Source organism: Chlorocebus sabaeus, chromosome 3 (genome assembly GCF_047675955.1).
Source record: "Chlorocebus sabaeus isolate Y175 chromosome 3, mChlSab1.0.hap1, whole genome shotgun sequence".
Lineage (NCBI taxonomy): Eukaryota > Metazoa > Chordata > Mammalia > Primates > Cercopithecidae > Chlorocebus > Chlorocebus sabaeus.
The window spans coordinates 80848552-80868288 of NC_132906.1; the positions used below are offsets into that span (position 1 = coordinate 80848552).

General features: G+C 42.8%; 1 protein-coding gene across 23 annotated transcripts in view; it reads right to left on the bottom strand.

The window, feature by feature from the left end:
• The window catches only part of DOCK9 (dedicator of cytokinesis 9), a 297489-nt gene that overhangs the window by 67043 nt on the left and 210709 nt on the right, over positions 1–19737 (bottom strand). For all 23 annotated transcript variants that reach the window (XM_007960750.3, XM_073014464.1, XM_073014461.1 and 20 more), the window contains 6 exons: positions 11338–11484; positions 11035–11118; positions 10517–10628; positions 6135–6313; positions 5787–5900; positions 3510–3627 (listed from right to left, as the gene is read on the bottom strand). In XM_007960750.3, the coding sequence (XP_007958941.1) occupies positions 3510–3627; positions 5787–5900; positions 6135–6313; positions 10517–10628; positions 11035–11118; positions 11338–11484 (754 nt within the window). The remainder of the gene's footprint in view (positions 1–3509; positions 3628–5786; positions 5901–6134; positions 6314–10516; positions 10629–11034; positions 11119–11337; positions 11485–19737) is intronic.

Consider the following 19737-nt stretch of genomic DNA (forward strand, 5'->3'; position numbering starts at 1 on the left):
CACACAATTTAAAATGACTCTTTGGTCTGGTACATTCCGTGCTGAACCAAAAGGCGTGCCTGCAGCGGAAAGGCTTGGCTGGTTCGGCAGATGGCATCAGGAGATTTGGACTCTGTGTCTGGCAGCTGTGAGCACACATTCTCCCAGACCCAAGCTGAAGATGGCGTTACTTGGCACTTCACAACAGGCTGGTCGTTTTCAGACCTCAGGAGGCAAATGAGCTGCCATGGACTGGGATATTTCTAAGTCAAAAAATAAATTAACAACAAAATAAATATAGCCAGCCCCTAGGTTACACCAAAAGTATGTTTGAAAGTGACTCGGTTGTTGCCCTTCTAAATGTGATGGCTAATGGCATAAATTCATCATCTCTCAGGCAATGTCAAGATGGTCTTTAACTCTTTTGTTTGTTTGTTTGTTTGTTTGAGACAGAGTCTCGCTCTTTCGGCCAGGCTAGAGTGCATTGGTACGATCCTGGCTCACTACAACCTCAGCCTCCCGGGTTTAAGCAAGTTTCCTGCTTCAGCCTCCCAAGTAGCTGGGATTACAGGCGACCGCCACCAAGCCTGGCTAATTTTTTCATATTTCTAGTAGAGACGAGGTTTCACCATGTTGGTCAGGCTGATGTCGAACTCCTGATCTCAGGTGATCTGCTGCCTCGGCCTTCAAAAGTGCTGGAATTACAGGTGTGAGCCACCACTCCCGGCTGATCTTTAACTCTTTAACCTTAGAAGGAATACCTGTGACATCAAGGTCATAAACCCTTCCCTCTGTTGAACACTCAGATTTATTCATTGCTATTCCTGAAACTGATTCAGTGTTAAAGACCAAGAAAAGAAGAACCAGGGGAATTTGAAAATAGAAGCGGAGGCTTGAACATATAGAACATTAAGCCTTATTGTCAGCCAGTGGCTGCGTCTCCCCAGGAGAGAAACCATGTGAATGATCGTCGCAAGGGACAGGTAAAAACCCTGTGAAGAAACTATGGCCTTTTTCTGTACTCAGATAAGAAACGCATGCTATCACCAAATTATAATTTTTCTAATATAATCAGATTTCATATTTAATGTAGAACAGCATTTGAAGAACACAGAAGTCAAGAAAAAGAACACAGAACTCAAGAGAAAGGTCCTCAGTAAAGTAAAATTAGATCCTAAGTTCTCAGAGTTTCCAGCTTGGTTCCAGAACTAGAGTCCTAATTTAAGGCAAACAGATGGAAATGCAATATATCAAAATCAATATGCTTAGTTTGTTCCTATTTTATATGTCTTTGTGTATGTGTTTGTATTTAATACCCTGGCCCAGAGCATAGCTTTTAAAGTCCTTAAATGACACTTGAGTAAAATGAAAAGAAGATAAATTCATCCCTCCTCCCTTGGTACCACCGAGTAGGTGGAAAAAGAAACCCTGAGCCTCAGAACGCTTGCCTTTTAAAATGAATGTAATCTCAGAGTAGTTTTTATCCAGGCAGTGAATCACTTTTAAAACTCTCAGGCACCATGCTCCAAAGACATTTAAAAAACTGTGATGGCACATTCTCAGTATTTGTGGAAACAGGATTCTTCTAACAGAGATGTAAGGAGAGTTTGCTCTTGAAGGAGAAGCACCAGGACTAAAATTAGCTAGAAACTCCCTGATGAACAGAGTTGCTAAAGCTGCCAGAAAAAAAACTAGTAAACCCAGTTCAAAGATGAGGCTTCCCTGGAAGGTATTCCTGAAAGAGAACAGGGATTTAAGTCTTCAAGAAAGGAGGCAATATAGATAGCCTGAGGATAATAAGCCTGTCGTGGTAAATTCCTATGAGACGTGGATTTGGATTTTAAAATTTAAGAGTGAAAAAGGATGAAGTCAGTCTCAAGTGCTTTCCATAGCTGTACCATCAACCTGGAGCAATTGGAGGCCATGATGCTAAAGATCCCCAATGGCCTATTTCCAAGTTCTAAAGAAGTCCCCAGTCCTAACAAGGTGAATTCTGAATTGGAGAAGAGTCAAAAAAGTCAAACAGAAGCATTCAAACTTTGTGGAAATGATCAAGGTTACAGTCAAGAGATGTTTCCACTCATCTGGTTCCTCTCTGTCAAGCACCATACGCATCGTACTAGCTCTTAATCCCTCTAACGACCGTTTTGAAGACATGTGTACGGAGGTCAAAAAAGATAGACAACATCCTGCCATGGCAACGAGTAAATGGTCGATTCCAGATCCAAGGCTGCATCTGTCTGGCTTTAAAGCTAGTGCTGTGAACCACTGCAGACCACACCCTCTGAGGAAGGTCCCCTCCCTGCTTCTGGAGCAGTGGCTGGGACTGGAAATGGGGCAGAGCAGGGCAGAGACAGAGTCAAGGCCCAGAAGAAAGGCAAAGGGAAACTCGTGACAGCAGCTGACATTTGCTGAGCGTTTACCGTGTGCCAGGCTCTGTTCCAAGCATTTTGCATGAATTAACTCTTTTAATCTTTACAGTGTCAACTAAGGAGAGCATAACTGTGACAAAGACACGTAAGTATCAACCAGATTAAGGACTGGTATTATTATTGTAGGATAAATTTGGGCATTGGTGTGGGTTTTCTCATGTTAAATCCTACTCAGTTTCATCCCCTACCTGAAATAGCATATTAACACCACCACCACCGGCAAAGGTAAAGACATAATCTCAGAGCGGGCAAGTCCTGTGAGTTAATCGGATGAAGGCTGCCATTTATTTTATCCCATGAATTAGACCCATTATTGGGTAGTCTAGCCACTAGCCATAGTAGGCTGCTTTCTTTATTTACAACGTGATAAAGAGAGGGAGAAACAAAGACTGAAGAAGTCTGTGAGCACCTGTGACAATTTTTGGAAGATATATATATATATATATAAACATTATATATATATATATATGTAAACTGCTATCTCTGAGAAAAAGCTAGCACAGAAGTTCAATTAATCAGAATATTAATAAGTACATTATGTCCGGTATTTTCTTATGGAGAAACTATTAGAATTTTGATTTGTGTCATGTGTTTTTCTCTCAGAGGGGGCTGCTCTTCTGTTATTTCACACAGAAAAAGTCTTGTGGGACAGATTTTTGAAAACTGATTTTAGGATTGAATTCTAGCCATAAACTGCTATGTTCTTTAGGAATTACTATGTCATAGTTCATCAAAATCACTAACACTACAAATCAGTGTTCCCCTCCCCCCACCACCTGCAAAAATATTCCTTAACAGTATACACAATCCAATTAAGATTTAAAATGAAAACTCAACAAATGTTGAACAAAAAGCAAACAGTGCAAGCCTGTGATTAACTGTATGATCCTGAGGAGTCACAGCCATCCCCGACCTTTATTTCAGGGCGTGGCTGAGGGGTTTCAGTTGTTGACTATCACAAACAGGAAAAGAATACTCAGAGTAGAAACTCAGACTTCAAGGTCCTACCACCCAAGTGTGACACGTTCACCAACCATCGGCTCCGAGACACTTTCAGAGAGATGGCGGAGAGAAGCCCACAGGAGCATGGAGCATTACCAATGCCGGAGATGGCGCCCAGCAGGTCCTTGTGCAGGCTGTTGTCCAGGGTGCTGCCCTTCTGTGGTGTCACCAGCGGATTCACAGCTGGCAGAGCCAGGGATTCGTCCTTCACAGTCTGTCAAGGGGAGGAAAGCAGAAACAATCAAAGATATCTGGAGAGGATTCCTCCCCTATTCTTGGAAGTGCCAGGGCAAGTGCAGGACCAAGACAGCCTGATGCATTCAACGTGCTGCCTGCATGGGAAAAGCAGCCTTGAGGTGTGGGCGAGGGAGGAGGGTGGGATGGGTCAGAGTGGAAACAGGGGGCATGGGATATGGATGCTGGGTGGGGGTGGGGGAGAGAAATCACGTTCCATAAAGTCTTGTTTCTCTTTCTCCAGCATTTCTAACACCTTTCCCTTTCCAGAACTCTGATGCCCAACATTTCCTTATTCTTTTTTTTTTCCTTCAGAGAAAACCTCTCCTGCTCTTTCTAACTGGAATGGTGGCTCTTATCTGTAATGCGGGGAATTACGACAGCAGCAATGACAGTCTCTAGATGTTCGTAGCATCATGTGAACTTCAGTGGAGAAATCATACTAATTTTGAAGTTAGGTCAAAAAACGGGATTTTACTTTGGTGAAAGTGTTCATTTTTGTCAGGACTGAAATGGTTCAGAGAGGTCACATTCTACTCTGAATTACTCTGGTTTGAAAAACAGACAGGGTTAGAGAATACATGTGTGAAATGCAATGTTGTACAGGGTGAGATAAGCGAGGTGCGCTTAGGATAGAGAGAGTTTATGTCCTTTAGAGCAGCCACACACGCACAAAACCTATACATATGGTTCATCTCAGTGTAATGTTATTTAGGAATGTAACTGGAGGTGAAGAGGTAGTGTAAAAATGGGACACTGCATCACTGTTGAGGTGGGAGGGAGGGACAGAAACATATATGAGACTCTGCAAGTGTACACCCATAATGACAAGGTGGGAAGATGAACAACCAAGCCAGTTCACGAGACCAGAGTACCAGGGAAAGGGGAAATGCTAAAATAACATGTGCTGAAATTCATAGCAGATAAGCCCTCTGAGGCCAAGTCAGAATTAGAAAGAGAAGGAGTGCCGGTTTTAGATTGTAAAACTCTTATAAACTTTATTAATTAAAAATTATTATAGGTTAACATTTAAAAAGTCTTTTGCAACTGAAATGTGACAAGAAATTTGATAGTGATAATGCTTTGAAAAAGCTGAATTGCAAGATGATTCCAAGAATCCTTTTTAAAAAACAATCATATCAAAGGTACCAAAGACTGAGTAAAAAAAAGTAAAATCATCTCTAACCAAAAACTTTTGAGATAATTTCTGGGGCCATATCTCTGTTGACTCAATTTCATCAGGAAAACATGGTTTTCATACTTATTTTTTAACAAGAATTGAAGGTTTAGTGATTGACCCCATCTTAGCTAGAAATGCAAGAGTCGCACTGGCAAAATAAAGGGGGGTGTGTACTGGGTTGAGTAGTGTCCCCCAACAAATTCATGTCTACCTGGACTTCAGAACGTACCCTTATTTGGAAATAGGATCTTTCCATTATATATCTAAGATGTAAGTTAAGATGAGGTCATACTGGGTGGATCCTAAACCCAATCACTAGTGTCCTTATAAGAAGAGGAGACGGGGCCAGGTGTGGTGGCTCACGCCTGTAATCTCGGCACTTTGGGAGGCCAAGGCGGGCGGATTGAGAGGTCAGGAGTTCAAGACCAGTCTGGCCAACATGGTGAAACCCTGTCTCTATTACAAATACAAAAAAATTAGCTGGATGTGGTGGTGGGTGCCTGTAGCCCCAGCTACTTGGGAAACTCAGGTAGGAGAATTGCTTAAACTCAGGAGATGGAGGTTGCAGTGAGCCAAGATTGTGCCATGGCACTCCAGTCTGGGCAACAGAGCAAGACTCTTATCTTGGAAAAGAAAGAAGAGGAGAAGGACACAGAGGCACAGATAAACACCATGGAGAAGGGACACCAAGTGAGGGTAGAGTCAGAGACTGGTGCGATGCCACCACAAGCCAGAGAGCACCCAGGATTGCCTGCAGCATCAGTAGCTGTGAGAGGAGCACGGCCCAGACTCCTCCCCAGGAGCCTCCAGTAGGAACCGATCCCACTGACACCTTGATTTTGGACTTCTGGCCTCCTGAATGGGAGAGCATAAACTGCTGCTGCTCTAGGCCACCCAGCTTATGGCGCTTTGTCCTGGGACCCAATACAGGCTGGGTTGACGTGACCACACTTACGTACCATGCCAGCATTCACGGGGAAGGGTGACACATCCCTCACATTGATCCGCTGGACGTTTTCAATCAGCAGACCAAACAGAGGCAGGTAGAGGGTGGCTATCCTTGCCTGATGACTCTGAAAAGACACACATGGTAAGTTTGACCCAGGATTCTGAGAACTGAACTAAGTTGTCACCGACCATCTCCTTTATTTGGATCCTTCCTATAAAGACAGATATTTGATTTTAGTCCCCAAACAGAGCAAAGTCTTAGTGCTGTTACCATGAATTTTCTAATTGATTACTTTCTTTACACCACTTAAAATAAAGGACATTATCAATACACATTCCTTCCACTGGGGACCACTCACCCTTGAAGCATATCTGTCATCAAAAGAATGCTTTATCAGCAGGTTCTTGAGCACACTGATGGCGATCAGACGGACCTCCCGGAACTCCTGGAGGGCTGTCCCCACCTCCCTCAGTAACAGTCCCACCAAGAAGTGGTTTCTGCAGAACTCATCTGTTAATGAGTAGTCAAGCTGGAGGTCTGAAATGAGGATAGAAACTACTTGAGGTAGGAAAGACGCAATGCTCTTTGAATAAAAAAAAAACAAAACTAAGACCCATCCTCTGCATTCAGCCCACCCTGGGTGTCAAGAGATGATTAGACTTGGCTTCAAATGAGAAAGGATCAATTCTACAAGGCTGCTCTACTTCTTAGCACATGAGAATCTTTTTTTTTTTTTTTTTTTTTCTTTTTTGAGACGGAGTCTCGCTCTGTCGCCCAGGCTGGAGTGCAGTGGCCGGATCTTGGCTCACGACAAGCTCCGCCTCCCGGGTTTACACCATTCTCCTGCCTCAGCCTCCCGAGTAGCTGGGACTACAGGCGCCCGCCACCTCGCCCGGCTAGTTTTTTGTATTTTTTTTAGTAGAGACGGGGTTTCACCGTGTTAGCCAGGATGCTCTCGATCTCCTGACCTCGTGATCTGCCCGTCTCGGCCTCCCAAAGTGCTGGGATTACAGGCTTGAGCCACCGCGCCCGGCCAGCACATGAGAATCTTAAATGAAAACCAAATTTAAATACAATTAAGTGCACTGGATTTTGGAACATATTGCATCCTACATAATTAAATTAGTGAACAGTTTAAGTACCAATTTTTAGACTAGAGCACAGCATATGTTACATTAAAAATATAACTTTGTTAGCGACAAAGTTAAAAACGTTATACTAGCTAACAGAATTGTATAAGAGCAGTTTGTGCATAACAAACATGTAATTAAATAATAAACATACATGGCTTATTAAAATGTTATTTACTATATGAGTTCATATATTCCTTTCCTGGTCATTAATGCCTATATATTCCATTAAAACCCAATGTATCTAAAAGAAACAAATTTATATGTAACCTACTTATTCTGCTATCTCTGAATGAAGAACTTATTTAATGCAGTATTTCCTAAGATATTCTCCTAATATTTCTCCACCTCTTAAAACAAACATAAATTTAATATAAGCTAAAATTAAAATGGAGAAAGCATCAAACCAAACTGGTAAATCACCAGCAAGCTAAATGACAAAATTGAGAGCTTTTCTGGAAAATAGACAGGAGTAAACATGAACTCTACTCTGGAAGGGCACATAAAAACAGCTGAACATCACTCTGAAGATGAAATACACATTTCAGGAAGCTGAAGCTAGGTTGTGAATTGTCAGACTGACTCCATTATTAAAGGAAAGTCTATAGATCTCTCCCTTTGCCTTTCGTCCCGTATCAGATAGCTACTAACTAAATCTACCCAACATACGGACACAAGTTCTACGAAACCCTCTAGTAGAAGGGGGAGAGTAGTAATTTTCTAGATTAATTATGTTCATTGTTTATGATTATTTCACCTAGTTTATCTAAACTATAAATCATAGCTTGAGTTCACATAAATCTCTTAGAAGAAGCTACTTATGGTTTAACTGTGTGTGCTCACACATCTGTGCTTGTGTGTATGAATGTGCATGAGAAATTACACAGTCTGGATGTGTGTCCCCTCTGAATCTCACGTTGAAATTTGATACCCATTGTTGGAGGTGGGGCCTGGTGGGAGGTGTTCGGGTCATGGGGGCAAATCCCTCATGAATGGCTTGGTGCCCTCCTTGCCATAATGAGGGAGTTCTCGCTCTGAGCTCATGCGAGATCTGGTTGTTTACAAGAGTGTGGCACCTCACTCCACATCTCTCTTGCTCCTTCTCTCACCTCCCCATCTCTCTTGCTCCTTCTCTCACCATGTGACATGCTGGCTCCCCGCTTGCCCTCCACCATGATTGGAAACTTCCTAAGGTCTCACCAGAAGCCAGTGTTGGCATCATGCTTCTTGTACAGACTGCAAAACTGTGAGCCAAAATAAACCTCTTTTCTTATTTTTTTTTGAGAGAGGGTCTTGCTCTGTTGTGCAGGCTGGAGTGCCATGGCATAATCTGCCTAGATTGCAGATTTCACTGCAATCTCTGCCTCCTGGGCTTAAGTCATCCTCCCACCTCAGCCTCCCATGTAGCTGAGACTACAGGTGTGTGCCAACACGCCAGGCTAATTTTTGTTTTCTTTTCTTTTCTTTTTTTTTTTTTTTTTTTGTAGAGACAGGGTTTCGTTACATTTCCCAGGATGATCTCGAACTCCTAGGCTCAAGTGATGCTCCCAGCTCAGCCTCCCAAAGTGCTGGGATTATAAGTGCGAGCCACTGCACTGGCCCTCTTTTCTTTATAAATTACCCAGTCTCAGGTATTCCTTTAGAGCAACACGAATGGACTAACACAAGAAAGGAGGTGAAGGTGGGGGTGGGAGGTAAGTGAGAAGAAAGAAAATGAAAATTTTAAAAAATATTTATTCCTATCAGTGTAGTAAGGCAAATTACCCACACATGTTCCCCCACAACTGAGCGAAGCCCATCTTGCTACCAAATACCCTAGAAGTCTATAAGAGCTTGTGCTGCCCTGCCGGGTCACAGTGAGACGGGCATCAGCACACATTCACTGCACAGCCGCTGGGCAAAAAGAGCTCCCTGGGCTCTGTACCAGGTGGAGGGAAGGAGAGTCCCCAGGTACAGGAGACTGGCTGAGGCTGTGGTGAGGCTGGGGGTGCAGGACAGGAGAGAGTGGTTAATTCCAGTTGGGGAACAGGAAAAGGGTGAGGAGACCCTGGGAGGCCCCATGCAGGACGTATGCAGTGGCTGGCTTGGGGAGGAAAACAAGGATTCCCCAGGGAGGGGGCTATTTGAGGTGGAGGGGTGCCATGATGTGTCTGAGGAACTTGGAGTCGGCAGGGATGCCTAGAATGTACAGAATAAGGGGGCGTGAGACCACAGAGGTGGGAGGCCAGGGTTAGATCAGGGGACACTGAATACCTATCTGTTCTCTCAGCCCAGAAAAACTCTCCCCCAGATATGTGGGTGCTTGGCTCACCCCTCACCTTCTTCCAACTGTTATCTGGCCACTCTGTCTCAAATGTCACCCCTTTTCATATCTCCTTTCCTTGCTTTGTTTGTTCTCCTTAGGATGCACCAGTGTCTGACATTCTATGTATTTTGTGTATGTAGAATAGCCGGGGATTATCATCCAGGTTGTACATAACTTATTCTGAAGCTCGACACAGTTGGTGCAGGGTAAATATTTGTTGAATGCATGAATGCCAGCTCCAGGACCACAGTCCCCCTGCCTGATCCTTAAAAGGCAGTACCAGTCTGTTTGGGGGAAAGTTGTTTGTCTCTGAATGAATGCCTTAGTGTGTTTCTCTCGGAATTCAGAAGCAGTTAATTCAGGTGCCATTAGCAGTTTGGTGGCATCCTTCCACTTTTTCTCTCCTTTAGCACAAAATACCTGAGCACATACAAGGAACTAAGCTCAATAAATATTGCTTGACAGACCTGACAGACTAATTTGTTCAATTCGATTTACTCAGTGAAGACAAAGACATTTCTATGAACTCAACTCTCTTCAAACTTAAAGATAATACAGGACATTAATAAAGACTCAATATACAAACATGAAAAGCATGTAAAAAAGCCACATTGCTTGTGATTTTGATTACTGCCACCACTATGGACAAGGGCTATGAAAATAGAATAATGAATTTTGGGGGTGAAGCAGGGATGTTTGTTTTACTTCTTAAAGAAACATCCTAGAGTACCCAGTGACTTCAGGAGCAAAAAACCAGATGCTTCCCTGGGATGTTACAGCAATGTCTTAGCTCCAGTGAAAAAAATCACTAATTTATGGTCAGCTTAAAAATTGATCAAATTATATAGGAAATGCTTAACAGAACAGCATATGGAAGCAGTTCAGCCATCACTTGCATTCTTTATTTTTTAGAGGAGGAAAATGCAAGAAAGCACACATCACACCCCACACCTACCTACAGGAGTGTCATTTGACTCCACAGTTGGTGAAAGAAAAGCTAATTCATAAGAAAAAAGGAAAAGTGAAACAAATAAAAATAAGCTATAGCAACTGAAATAGATTTCTTTTCTTTAAGCAAAGGGATTTTTCAATGAAATAGCCATACTGGCATGATCTGTAGTCTGATAAGTTTGCTGAAAAGTTCCCATATTTTATCAATATCTTTTGAAATAGAAATTTCATAAGAAAAAAATTAATCAATAAAAAATCAGAAAATTCAAATATCATGGTTGAATCAATTATCTTTTCTTATTGAAAATAATGTCTCTCTTTGTGAAAAGGTTAATGAATATAAAGATGGATTACCTTGGTATCTTTGAATCCTGCCTTTTCCAAACGGCATTGGTAAGTTCAATGGAATATAATGTTCATGGTTGCACACTACACGGAGAAATTCAAACTTGTATTCAAACAGGGTCTGCAGGAAGAAGTGTTTAGTTATAAATACCCAGCTGGATACTTTATACAGGATTCTAAAAAACCTATTAGCAATAGTATGTTAGAAATAGTCATTAGCTTCTTGACCTTCTTAGAACTGCATATTCTACTGCATTGTACAAATTTCAGGATGGCCACAGGGATTGATTTGAAAACTAAGGACACATTTCATTAAACAATGTCTTCAACTGGTTTTTAGGGCATTTATTATTTAAGCTCCTCCTACTTCAATGAAGGATTTCAGGTAGCTTATAATTACAGACACAGGCTCAATACAACAAAAAAATTAGTAAGGCAGAGCTTTTAAAAAAAATAAAGGAAAAAGGTAATTCTACCAGAGAAAGCTACACGGTGACTTCTGTTACCATTAACAACCCCCGCATTACCTTTGGGTCTCCAGGAGCAAAGCAGCTAATGTAGTTGTTGATCTGCTTGAAGACAAAGCCCCTGTCCATGAAGGTGAAACATCTCTGTGGAGGAAAACAAGCAAAAAAGGTATTTCAGGTCCAAACATTTCAGAAATTTGGATTCAAAGCAGCATTTGTTGCTAATAAGTTTTTCCACTGACATAAAAAACATGCCATCAACACTGCCAGAGCACCTACTCTATTCTAGTCACTCTGCTAGACAGTTCGTAAAAAGCACATCTTTGTCCCACAACTGACATCCTCTTCCCTGCACGTCCCCACCTTGATGAAGACAGCAAGGCTATGATTTGCGTTCTTAGATGCCTCTGGATTATCTCGAAACTTCTGAGTGATGTGTGGCATCAGCATATTTACAACGGTTTCCACTGCATGATGATAGGATGCAGGAAATCTCTGGTTTCGCAGCAACTAAAAAGAATTCAGAGCAAACATTTATTATTTATTAAGTTGCAATCATTTGGGAGGAAAAAAATATCTCATCCCTGAGTCCATCTTAAAACACCCAGAGTTTCTCGCTGGGTGTGGTGGCTCACACTTGTAACCCCAGCACTTTGGGAGGCCAAGACGGGAGGATCACTTGAGCCCAGGGATTTAAGACCAGCCCAGGCAACACAGCAAGACTCCATCTGTACAAAAATTAGGTGGGTGTGGTGGTGTGCACCTGTAGTCCCAGTTACTCAGGAGGCTGAGGTGGTAGGATTGCTGGAGACCAGCAGTCTGAGGCTGCAGTGAACCAGGATCAGCCACTGCACTCCAGCCAGGGTGACAAAGCAAGGCCCAGTCTCAAAAAATCTCCTAAAACCTCAGAGTTCTAGTCTTGTTTATCTGAAATTAGAAAAATGAATTAACCCTCCTTCTTTCAAAGTACCGTACAAGTGTTCAAATACTTCAAATAAGTTTTGTGGATTAAAACTGGAACCTCAAACTTCAGTGTAATAAAGATCACCAAAAAAATGTTTGTAAAAAGGTGGAGATTCTGCATCCATTCCCAAAGATTCTGAGTCAGGAGCCTGGCAGGGGGTGCATGGAGAAGGGGCAAGAACCTGCATTTTTACTGAGCATCTTTGATGATTCTGGTGCCTGTACCTCTCACAGATCTCTTTAGAAAGCACTGGCTTACATTTAAGCTCCAAATATTCAAACTGAAAATACACATTTTGATGACTGTGCATGATTAGTTTAAACTGCTTGGCAGCAGTCTTCTTACAATCAACTTTACATAGTAATCTTTCCCCAACAGGAACCTACAAAATTACTCATATTACTTAGCAATTAGCTAACACTTACATATATCTTCTACATGTCAGACACTGTACTACATATTTGTATGAAATTTTTCATTCAATTCTTGTAATACCCCTATAAGTTTAATTCTCATTTGTTAAAGGGGTCAGAGAGGTTAGGTACATGTGTCCTTAGTCACACAACTAACAACAACGATTCAGACCCAGGTCTACCACGGAATCCAAAACTTGGGCACTTTCTGTTACATGAAGCCGCACTCTCCCTGTGTCTATAAACAGAATAATTTACTGAGAGCCTGAAGTAGGAAGGATGCTCCATTACATTGATCCATTCATGCATTTAATTCGAACAGCCGCAAGAGGGGGTATTTTCATCCCCATTTTACAGACCGGAAAACTGAAGCTTACAGAGCTCACTAAAAAGTACTAATTGATCTTTAATAAAACTGTTCTTGTCTTCTCCCTTTTAGTAACGGAACAGTAACGATTTTACAGGGGCACACGGCTGCCCAGCCAGACTACATTTTCCAGTCTAACTTATCACTAGGTATGAGCCACATGACCAAATTATGGAAGGGGTGCGTGCCTTGTTCAGGCCATGCTCCTAAAAGAAGCCGCTGGCCTCCCTTGTTCCTTCCTGTGCCACTGCCTAGACTGCGCTGTGGCGGTGAGCCACCTTCTCTGCCATGTGGATGAGGTTAACATCGCAGGCTGGATAACTGGATCGGAGGAGCTTGAGTCACTGAACGACCTTGGGGAACTAACTGCCCTGCTCTCCAAACTGCCTACCAGCTCATGATTGTCCAAGAGAGAAATGAGCCTTCTGTCAAATTTAAACCACTATTATTATGGCCTGTTTTAGAGCACCAAACCAATGTCCCAATATCAAACAAACGGTATTTTCTAAAACTGGGAACTGGAATCTAGACATTTCTGACATGACAGCAGGCATTATCTTATGCATTAAATGCCAGAACCTATTAGGAATATTTGAAATACCAGCTTTATAACAATTTCAATTCTCAAACCAATAACAAGGAAATGTTTATAAACTTACATAGCGTCAAGAATCCAGTGAGGAAAGAAAGGATCAGTAATAAAAATATGAAGTTCACCAACTTTAAAAAACAGAATGGCAAAATGTGAAATTCCAAAGGGATTTTGTTGCATATGTGCGACCAATAACTCTATATCCTGAGATGACAATATCAATAGATGACCAATTTCCAAGACTGCAGGCAAGGCCAACTCTAACCCCAGGCATGACTGCTAGCTACCCAAGCTGGCTGCTCCTGAAAAAGAGGTATCCCAAGAAAAGCTTGAAGCCTTCACAATGGGGCTGAGTCAGTGGCTGCTAAAACCAGGAAAAGTAGGTGGAGAACTCTATCATGGACAGGTTGAGTGGGCACCATGTAAACCTATTAATCAACATTATTATAACTAAAAGTAGAACAGCTGGGCATATATGCCTCCTGATGTGATGTAATAGTAACAGCTATGAGGTATTATTTGCCAGAAAAAAAAAAATCAAACCTGAATCAAATTAAGTCTCTGGATCCAACCACAAGTTCACAGGGAACACGGGGGACAGAGAACCATGTATGTAACACGGTGAGGCTACCATCAGCCAAATCTAAACTGTGGGACATTCTGCTGGACACATGACCCACTTCCTCAACAAATATGTTGCCATAAAAAACAAACAAAAAAAAAGTCCAAACAGATGAAAAGAGAACAGTTTAAGAATCAAAGAAACTTCAGAAACACAGCAACTAAATGCAATGTGTGAACTTTGTTTAGATCCAGAAGCAGACAAACCCAACTATAGAATGACATTTTTGAGACACCTGGGGCAAACTGAATATAGACTGGGTGTTAGATGATAATAAAGAAGTTTTGCTAATTTTGTGTGGTGTGATAATGTTGGTGGTTATATCTTTTTTTAAAGGCTTACCTGTTACAGATGACATGCTAAAGTGTCTAAGATGGAGTGAGAAAATATCTGGGAATGGTTTTAAAAACACTGTAAGGTAAAAATGTGAGGGTGGGTATGTATCAAGCAAGGACAGTAGAACACTGGCAAGTGGGGAAGCCAATCCCTCTACTTCTGCACTTATTAGAAAAATAGTAAAATGTTTGTATTAAAAAGAAAGAATACATGGAGAAGAATGATGGATAATTTACATACCAACCCATCATTAGTGTTGTTCAGTGACTAGGCAATGACAACTCACGCCTTTGAAGGCTGAAATGAAGTTCTCCCTGCAGAGGCAAATAGCTTTTGTGAAGAGTCCTAATTGGCAATAAAACAAACTAAAGCCTTTTTACGAGGTGTGATACACATTTCAAGGTAATAAAGACCTAAGCAATAGAATGTTTTTATGGAGATTACTGCAAACTGAAATAGAAGAGGAAAATCTAAGATGATGCTCAGGTAGTGAGTACCTGATAGGGGCCTGGAGAAGAGGATGCTGAGACACTAAGGGACCTCTCAGCCAAACCAACCCCAACTCCCTGCCACGTCCTGCTGGGGGATCTCTTGCCGTGCGCTGCGCTGCACCGCAGCATCTCTTTCCGTCCTGGCACCACCTGACAGGTGCTGCCTGTGTGGGGTGAGCCTGCCCAGCACATGTCCTCACAAGATCAGCCTCTCCAGCCACATGCTGGGTGCCGCGCCTCCATCCTCTACGAGCCACACTTCTGTGCTGCCCACTGGCTGCTCAGCGCCTACCAACTGGCTCCTTGACTGAACGGGATCTCTCTGAAGACCCACACTCAGCCTGGCTGTGGAGGTCCCCGTGGATGCTGTGGATAACAGCCAGACCTTCGCAGAGACCCAGGATGGGCTACTCCCTGCCCTACAGGTCATCTGCTCTCCCACAGCCATGCTGCCCAATCATTGCTTCATTGGTGAGGACTTCAGAATGGTCTTCAAATGTTCACTTCTTTGTTCTGCTCCGTGTTCTTCCACTCCCTGGTGTGGTTCAGAGGCCTCTTCTCTATGGGCTACTTTACTGCTTTCCGAGGTAAATAAGACTTTTAATTAAGAAACTTCCTCTTTGGGGCTTAGCAAACAACAAAAGTCATAGGGCTGAGAAGAAATTTACCAATGACATTTCCCTGCATTCTGGTTACTCCCCTTTATCAAGATCCCTATGTTATTTCCTCTTTCTCTCATTTTCTTCTACAATTTGTTTTTTGTTTTGTTTTGTTTTTTGTGCTTTTTTGTTCTGTTTTGTTTTTGAGACAAAGTCTCAGTCTGTCACCCAGGCTGGAGTGCAGTGGCACAATCACAGCTCACTGTAGCCTCATCCTCCTGGGCTCAAGCGATCCTCTCACCTCAGTCTCCTGAGTAGCTGGTTAACAGGCATCTGTCACCATGCCCAGCTAATTTTGTTCACCTTTTGCAGAGGTGAGGTCTCACTATGTTGCTCAGGCTGATCTTGAACTCCTGGGCTCAAGCGATTCTCCCAGCTGGGCCTCCCAAGTGCTGGGATTACAGATGTGAGCCATTGCACCCAGTCTACAAACTCCATTCTTCCTACCTCCTCATCATTTTCATTCCCAAAGATCAGCATGTTTACCTCACTCTCTGCCCTGCTGGCACAATGAGAATGGCACCTCATATCTTCAGTTGCAGGTAACATAATTAACTCCTGGCCCCACCACTATGCTGTGGAATCTACAGCTGCATTTGTAACAAGGCCACCCGTGCCTCCACGCCTCACATGGCTGCTCCCTGCCAGTGACGAAGGGTGGCAAGGAAGCTGCAGCAGGCTTGTTGCTGGGGGATGTGGGACTCCATGATGATTGAGGAGGAGGCTTGAGGCCTCTCCAGTGCCTTGCTCACCTCTCTTACTTAGAGTTCCACTGTGGACCAAGATGCTTCCTTCCTTCTCTCTCTTCTCAACATTAGGTCACACACACACTTTTCCCCAGAGAAAAGCTTAGGCTTATGGTTTCAGCAGATTGGTGCTCACAAATCTATTTCTTTAGTTCTGTCTGTTCTCTTCCCTGTCCAAGGCTGAGCCTTCACCTGCCAACTGGAAATGTGTTTGGCTGTGCCTCGGCCCCTTGTGGAACAATGGCTGGTGACTTCCCAGTATCTGTTCTCTCTTCCCTCTCATGGTAATAGAACCTCAACTTTTAACTAGGTTCATGGATACCCAAAGTAAAGACTACATTTACCAGCATCCCTTACAGCTAGCTACAGTCATGGCTAACTCTAGCCAATACGATAGCAGTGGCAGTGATGTGGCAGTGCAAATTCTGGGTCGTATCCTTAAAGGGAAAGGTGCATCTTCCCCTCCCTACTGGCTCCAGCATGGACGCGGTGGTGAACCCAGTTAGATCAAAAGGAGGAGCAGCACTCCAGGGGGCAAAGAAGATAGAGGCCTCTCATAACTGTGGAACAGAAGCCTCTTATGAGCTTGGGTTTTTCAAGTAAAAAGAAATAAACTTTTACTTTCCTGTTTAACTCCCTGTTACTTCAGGTCTCTGTCATAGCCACTGAACCCACAGCCCCAAGCATATGACATCCCAAGCCGAACTCATAACCTTGCATCTTCCCTGGTAAACCAAGTCCTCTACTCTACTGCCTCTCTCAAAAGCTCCTTCTTCTGTGATCTCACGCTGAATATCTAGGTGGCCTTTCTTCCCCCACTCAAATCTGACGTTACTGTGCTCTGTTTTGTTTCAGTTAGGTTTACTGAGGTATAATTTACATACCATAAATTCCAACTTGGAAAGTCTACAGTTTGATGAGTCTTGACAAGTGAATACGACTGTAACTATCACCACAGTCAAGAAGAGAAAGTACATCTGTTGTCCCCATCCCCACCTCCAGTCCTGGGCAACCATTGGGCTGCTCTGTGCTCTGTAGTTTTTCTTTTTCCATAACGTCATATACAGGATATGGACCCAAATGGTATGTAGTCTTTTGGGTCTAACTTCTTTCAGTCCACAGAATGCTTTTGAGATCCAACCATGCTATTGCATGACTCACTACTTTGTGCCGTTTTATTGCTAAGTAGCGTTCTATTGTGTGGAGTTACCACAATTTGTCTATACATTTACCAGCTGATGGACATTTGGGTTGTTTCTAGTTTTTGATTATTATGAATAAAGCTACTGTGGACATTTGCATTTAGGCCTTTACATGGATACATCTTTCATTTCTCTTCAGCAGGTATTTAGAGGTGGCACTACAGGGCTGAATGAATGGTTCTGTCTGAATAATCTCCCTTACTCATTCATAATGCTCTCCATCCTCATCCCCAATCCCCCCTGATCCCCCCAATGCCAGATCTTCATCAGCATCACCATAAAATGCCATTTCATATTATTGCAGTTAGAGAGCTAAAAAAAATAAATAAGTCAAAATTTAAAATGTCTGGTGAATCTGTTCCATATGCTATTTATACTTCAGGGGATAAGCAGACTTATTGATATGAAAGTTTCCAAGCCACTCTGCTAATCTTTATACTCTCTGTCATCTTGCCACTCCTACTAAAGAACCTACTCTGCCTCTCTAGGTCTCTACCAATTCGTCTGCTGCTTGGCTGCACAGCTCCCCATAATCTCATCTTTGTTTCTGAGCTAATCTTGTTTTTTAATCTTTCCCCTCTAATCTCAATCTATCCAGCCTGAACTCTGCCCCAGAGGCCTTACCTGGGCCTGAGCTATTTCCTCTGCCTGGTACTCATTCTCCTATCCCTAGATTGTGGTATCCTGCAAGGCCCAGGTAAAGTTCTACCTGTATCCCCACATAAATCTATGATTTTTGAAGCTCACATATACGCCTTCCTGCACTCTGCTCTAAATGTTCCAAGCTGAATGTCTTCTTTCTCCAATGACCAGGTCAGCTTCAAGGTTAAGGGTTCACTCTCAACTCCATTTGCATTTTTCCTCAATGCTTTGGACATTACAAACAACTGTTCAAAACACTCGAGGGTGACATATACATATTAACATTCTACCTATCACATTCGTATAGTGTTTACAAATTTGGTTAAGGGGAAGTCCAAACAGTCCATTTAGAATATGAGCCATACCCTCCTTCTTTCACTTTATTCTTTTCTTGTTCAATTAAGCTAGAAAATGGTCAGAGGTTAAACAAGCAATACTTAAGGGCATATATTCACCCTACCCTATGCTAGGTTTTTCAATCTCCTTTCTTCCAGTATACCTGTGGAATGCCAGCAATGTGCTTCCCTCCGTGTGGGCAGAAAGGAAATGCAAAAGGAGTCTGCTGAAATTACAGCTGCTAAATATACATGGTGGAAAAGAAACACCGACAAACTGTTGACCATAGGGGCAGAGAGTGGGGAGAAGACTCCTCCACAGACCTCGCTGATGTCTGCTTTACATTTTTCTCAAATGTCACCTGTAACTTCCAAGCACATGTCACCTATGAAACTAGAGTCTGGCACAGTCATGCACAACCCATCCATACTCTGCAGGTCCATCTGCTGTAGTAAGAAAATTACTTATTTTAGATGCTAGTTCCAAGGGGCTCTGATTCACACCCTTCCTCAGTAATGTAACAATGTAGAGTTTGGTTGGCTGGGGACAAGAAGGTGGCCACTTCCACCTTCAGCAGGAGTGCAGCACTGGAAGTAAGCATACGCTGTGCCATGTCCCTCCATGTAAATATGCATTGAATGGACTCACTCGACTACCACCAAGAAGGACACAAATTGTACACTGAAAGCATCAGCTTAATACACAATATGCACGTGTAGATATCCTTGGGTAGAACACTTTAATCGGCACTGAAAGCATTATCTGGCTCTGGGTAGAACACTTTAATCGGCACTGAAAGCATTATCTGGCTCTTATGAATCCGGGGCCCAGGTGCTCCTACAACACTGGTGTGTGCCTCGTCATGGCACTTTAAGAAAGACTCCCCTGGCTGGGCGCGGTGGCTCACACTTGTAATCCCAGCACTTTAGGAGGCCAAGGTGGGTGGATCACCTGAAGTCAGGAGTTTGAGACCAGCCTGGCCAACATGGTGAAACCCTGTCTCTATTAAAAATATAAAATTAGCTGGGCGTGGTGGCAGGTGCCTGTAATCCCAGCTACTTGGGAGGCTGAGGCAGGAGAAACGCTTGAACCCAGGAGGTGGAGGTTGCAGTGAGCCCAGATTGCACCACAGCACGCCAGCCTGGGCAACCACAGCAAAAAATATTAAGGTCAGAATAAATTAATAATTTTGGCCTAAAAATATTAAAAACCCTAAGGGGATGAGATCAAAGTTTTGGAAATCACAAACGGTATAGGAATGGCAAATATTCATAAATTCAGAAGACTAAAACAAGGAATTAGGACATAAAACTCTTCAGATGTAAATAAGACAAACACAAAAACAACTAATTCAAACACAAAACTCATTACTCTTATGAGACACACTGAATGA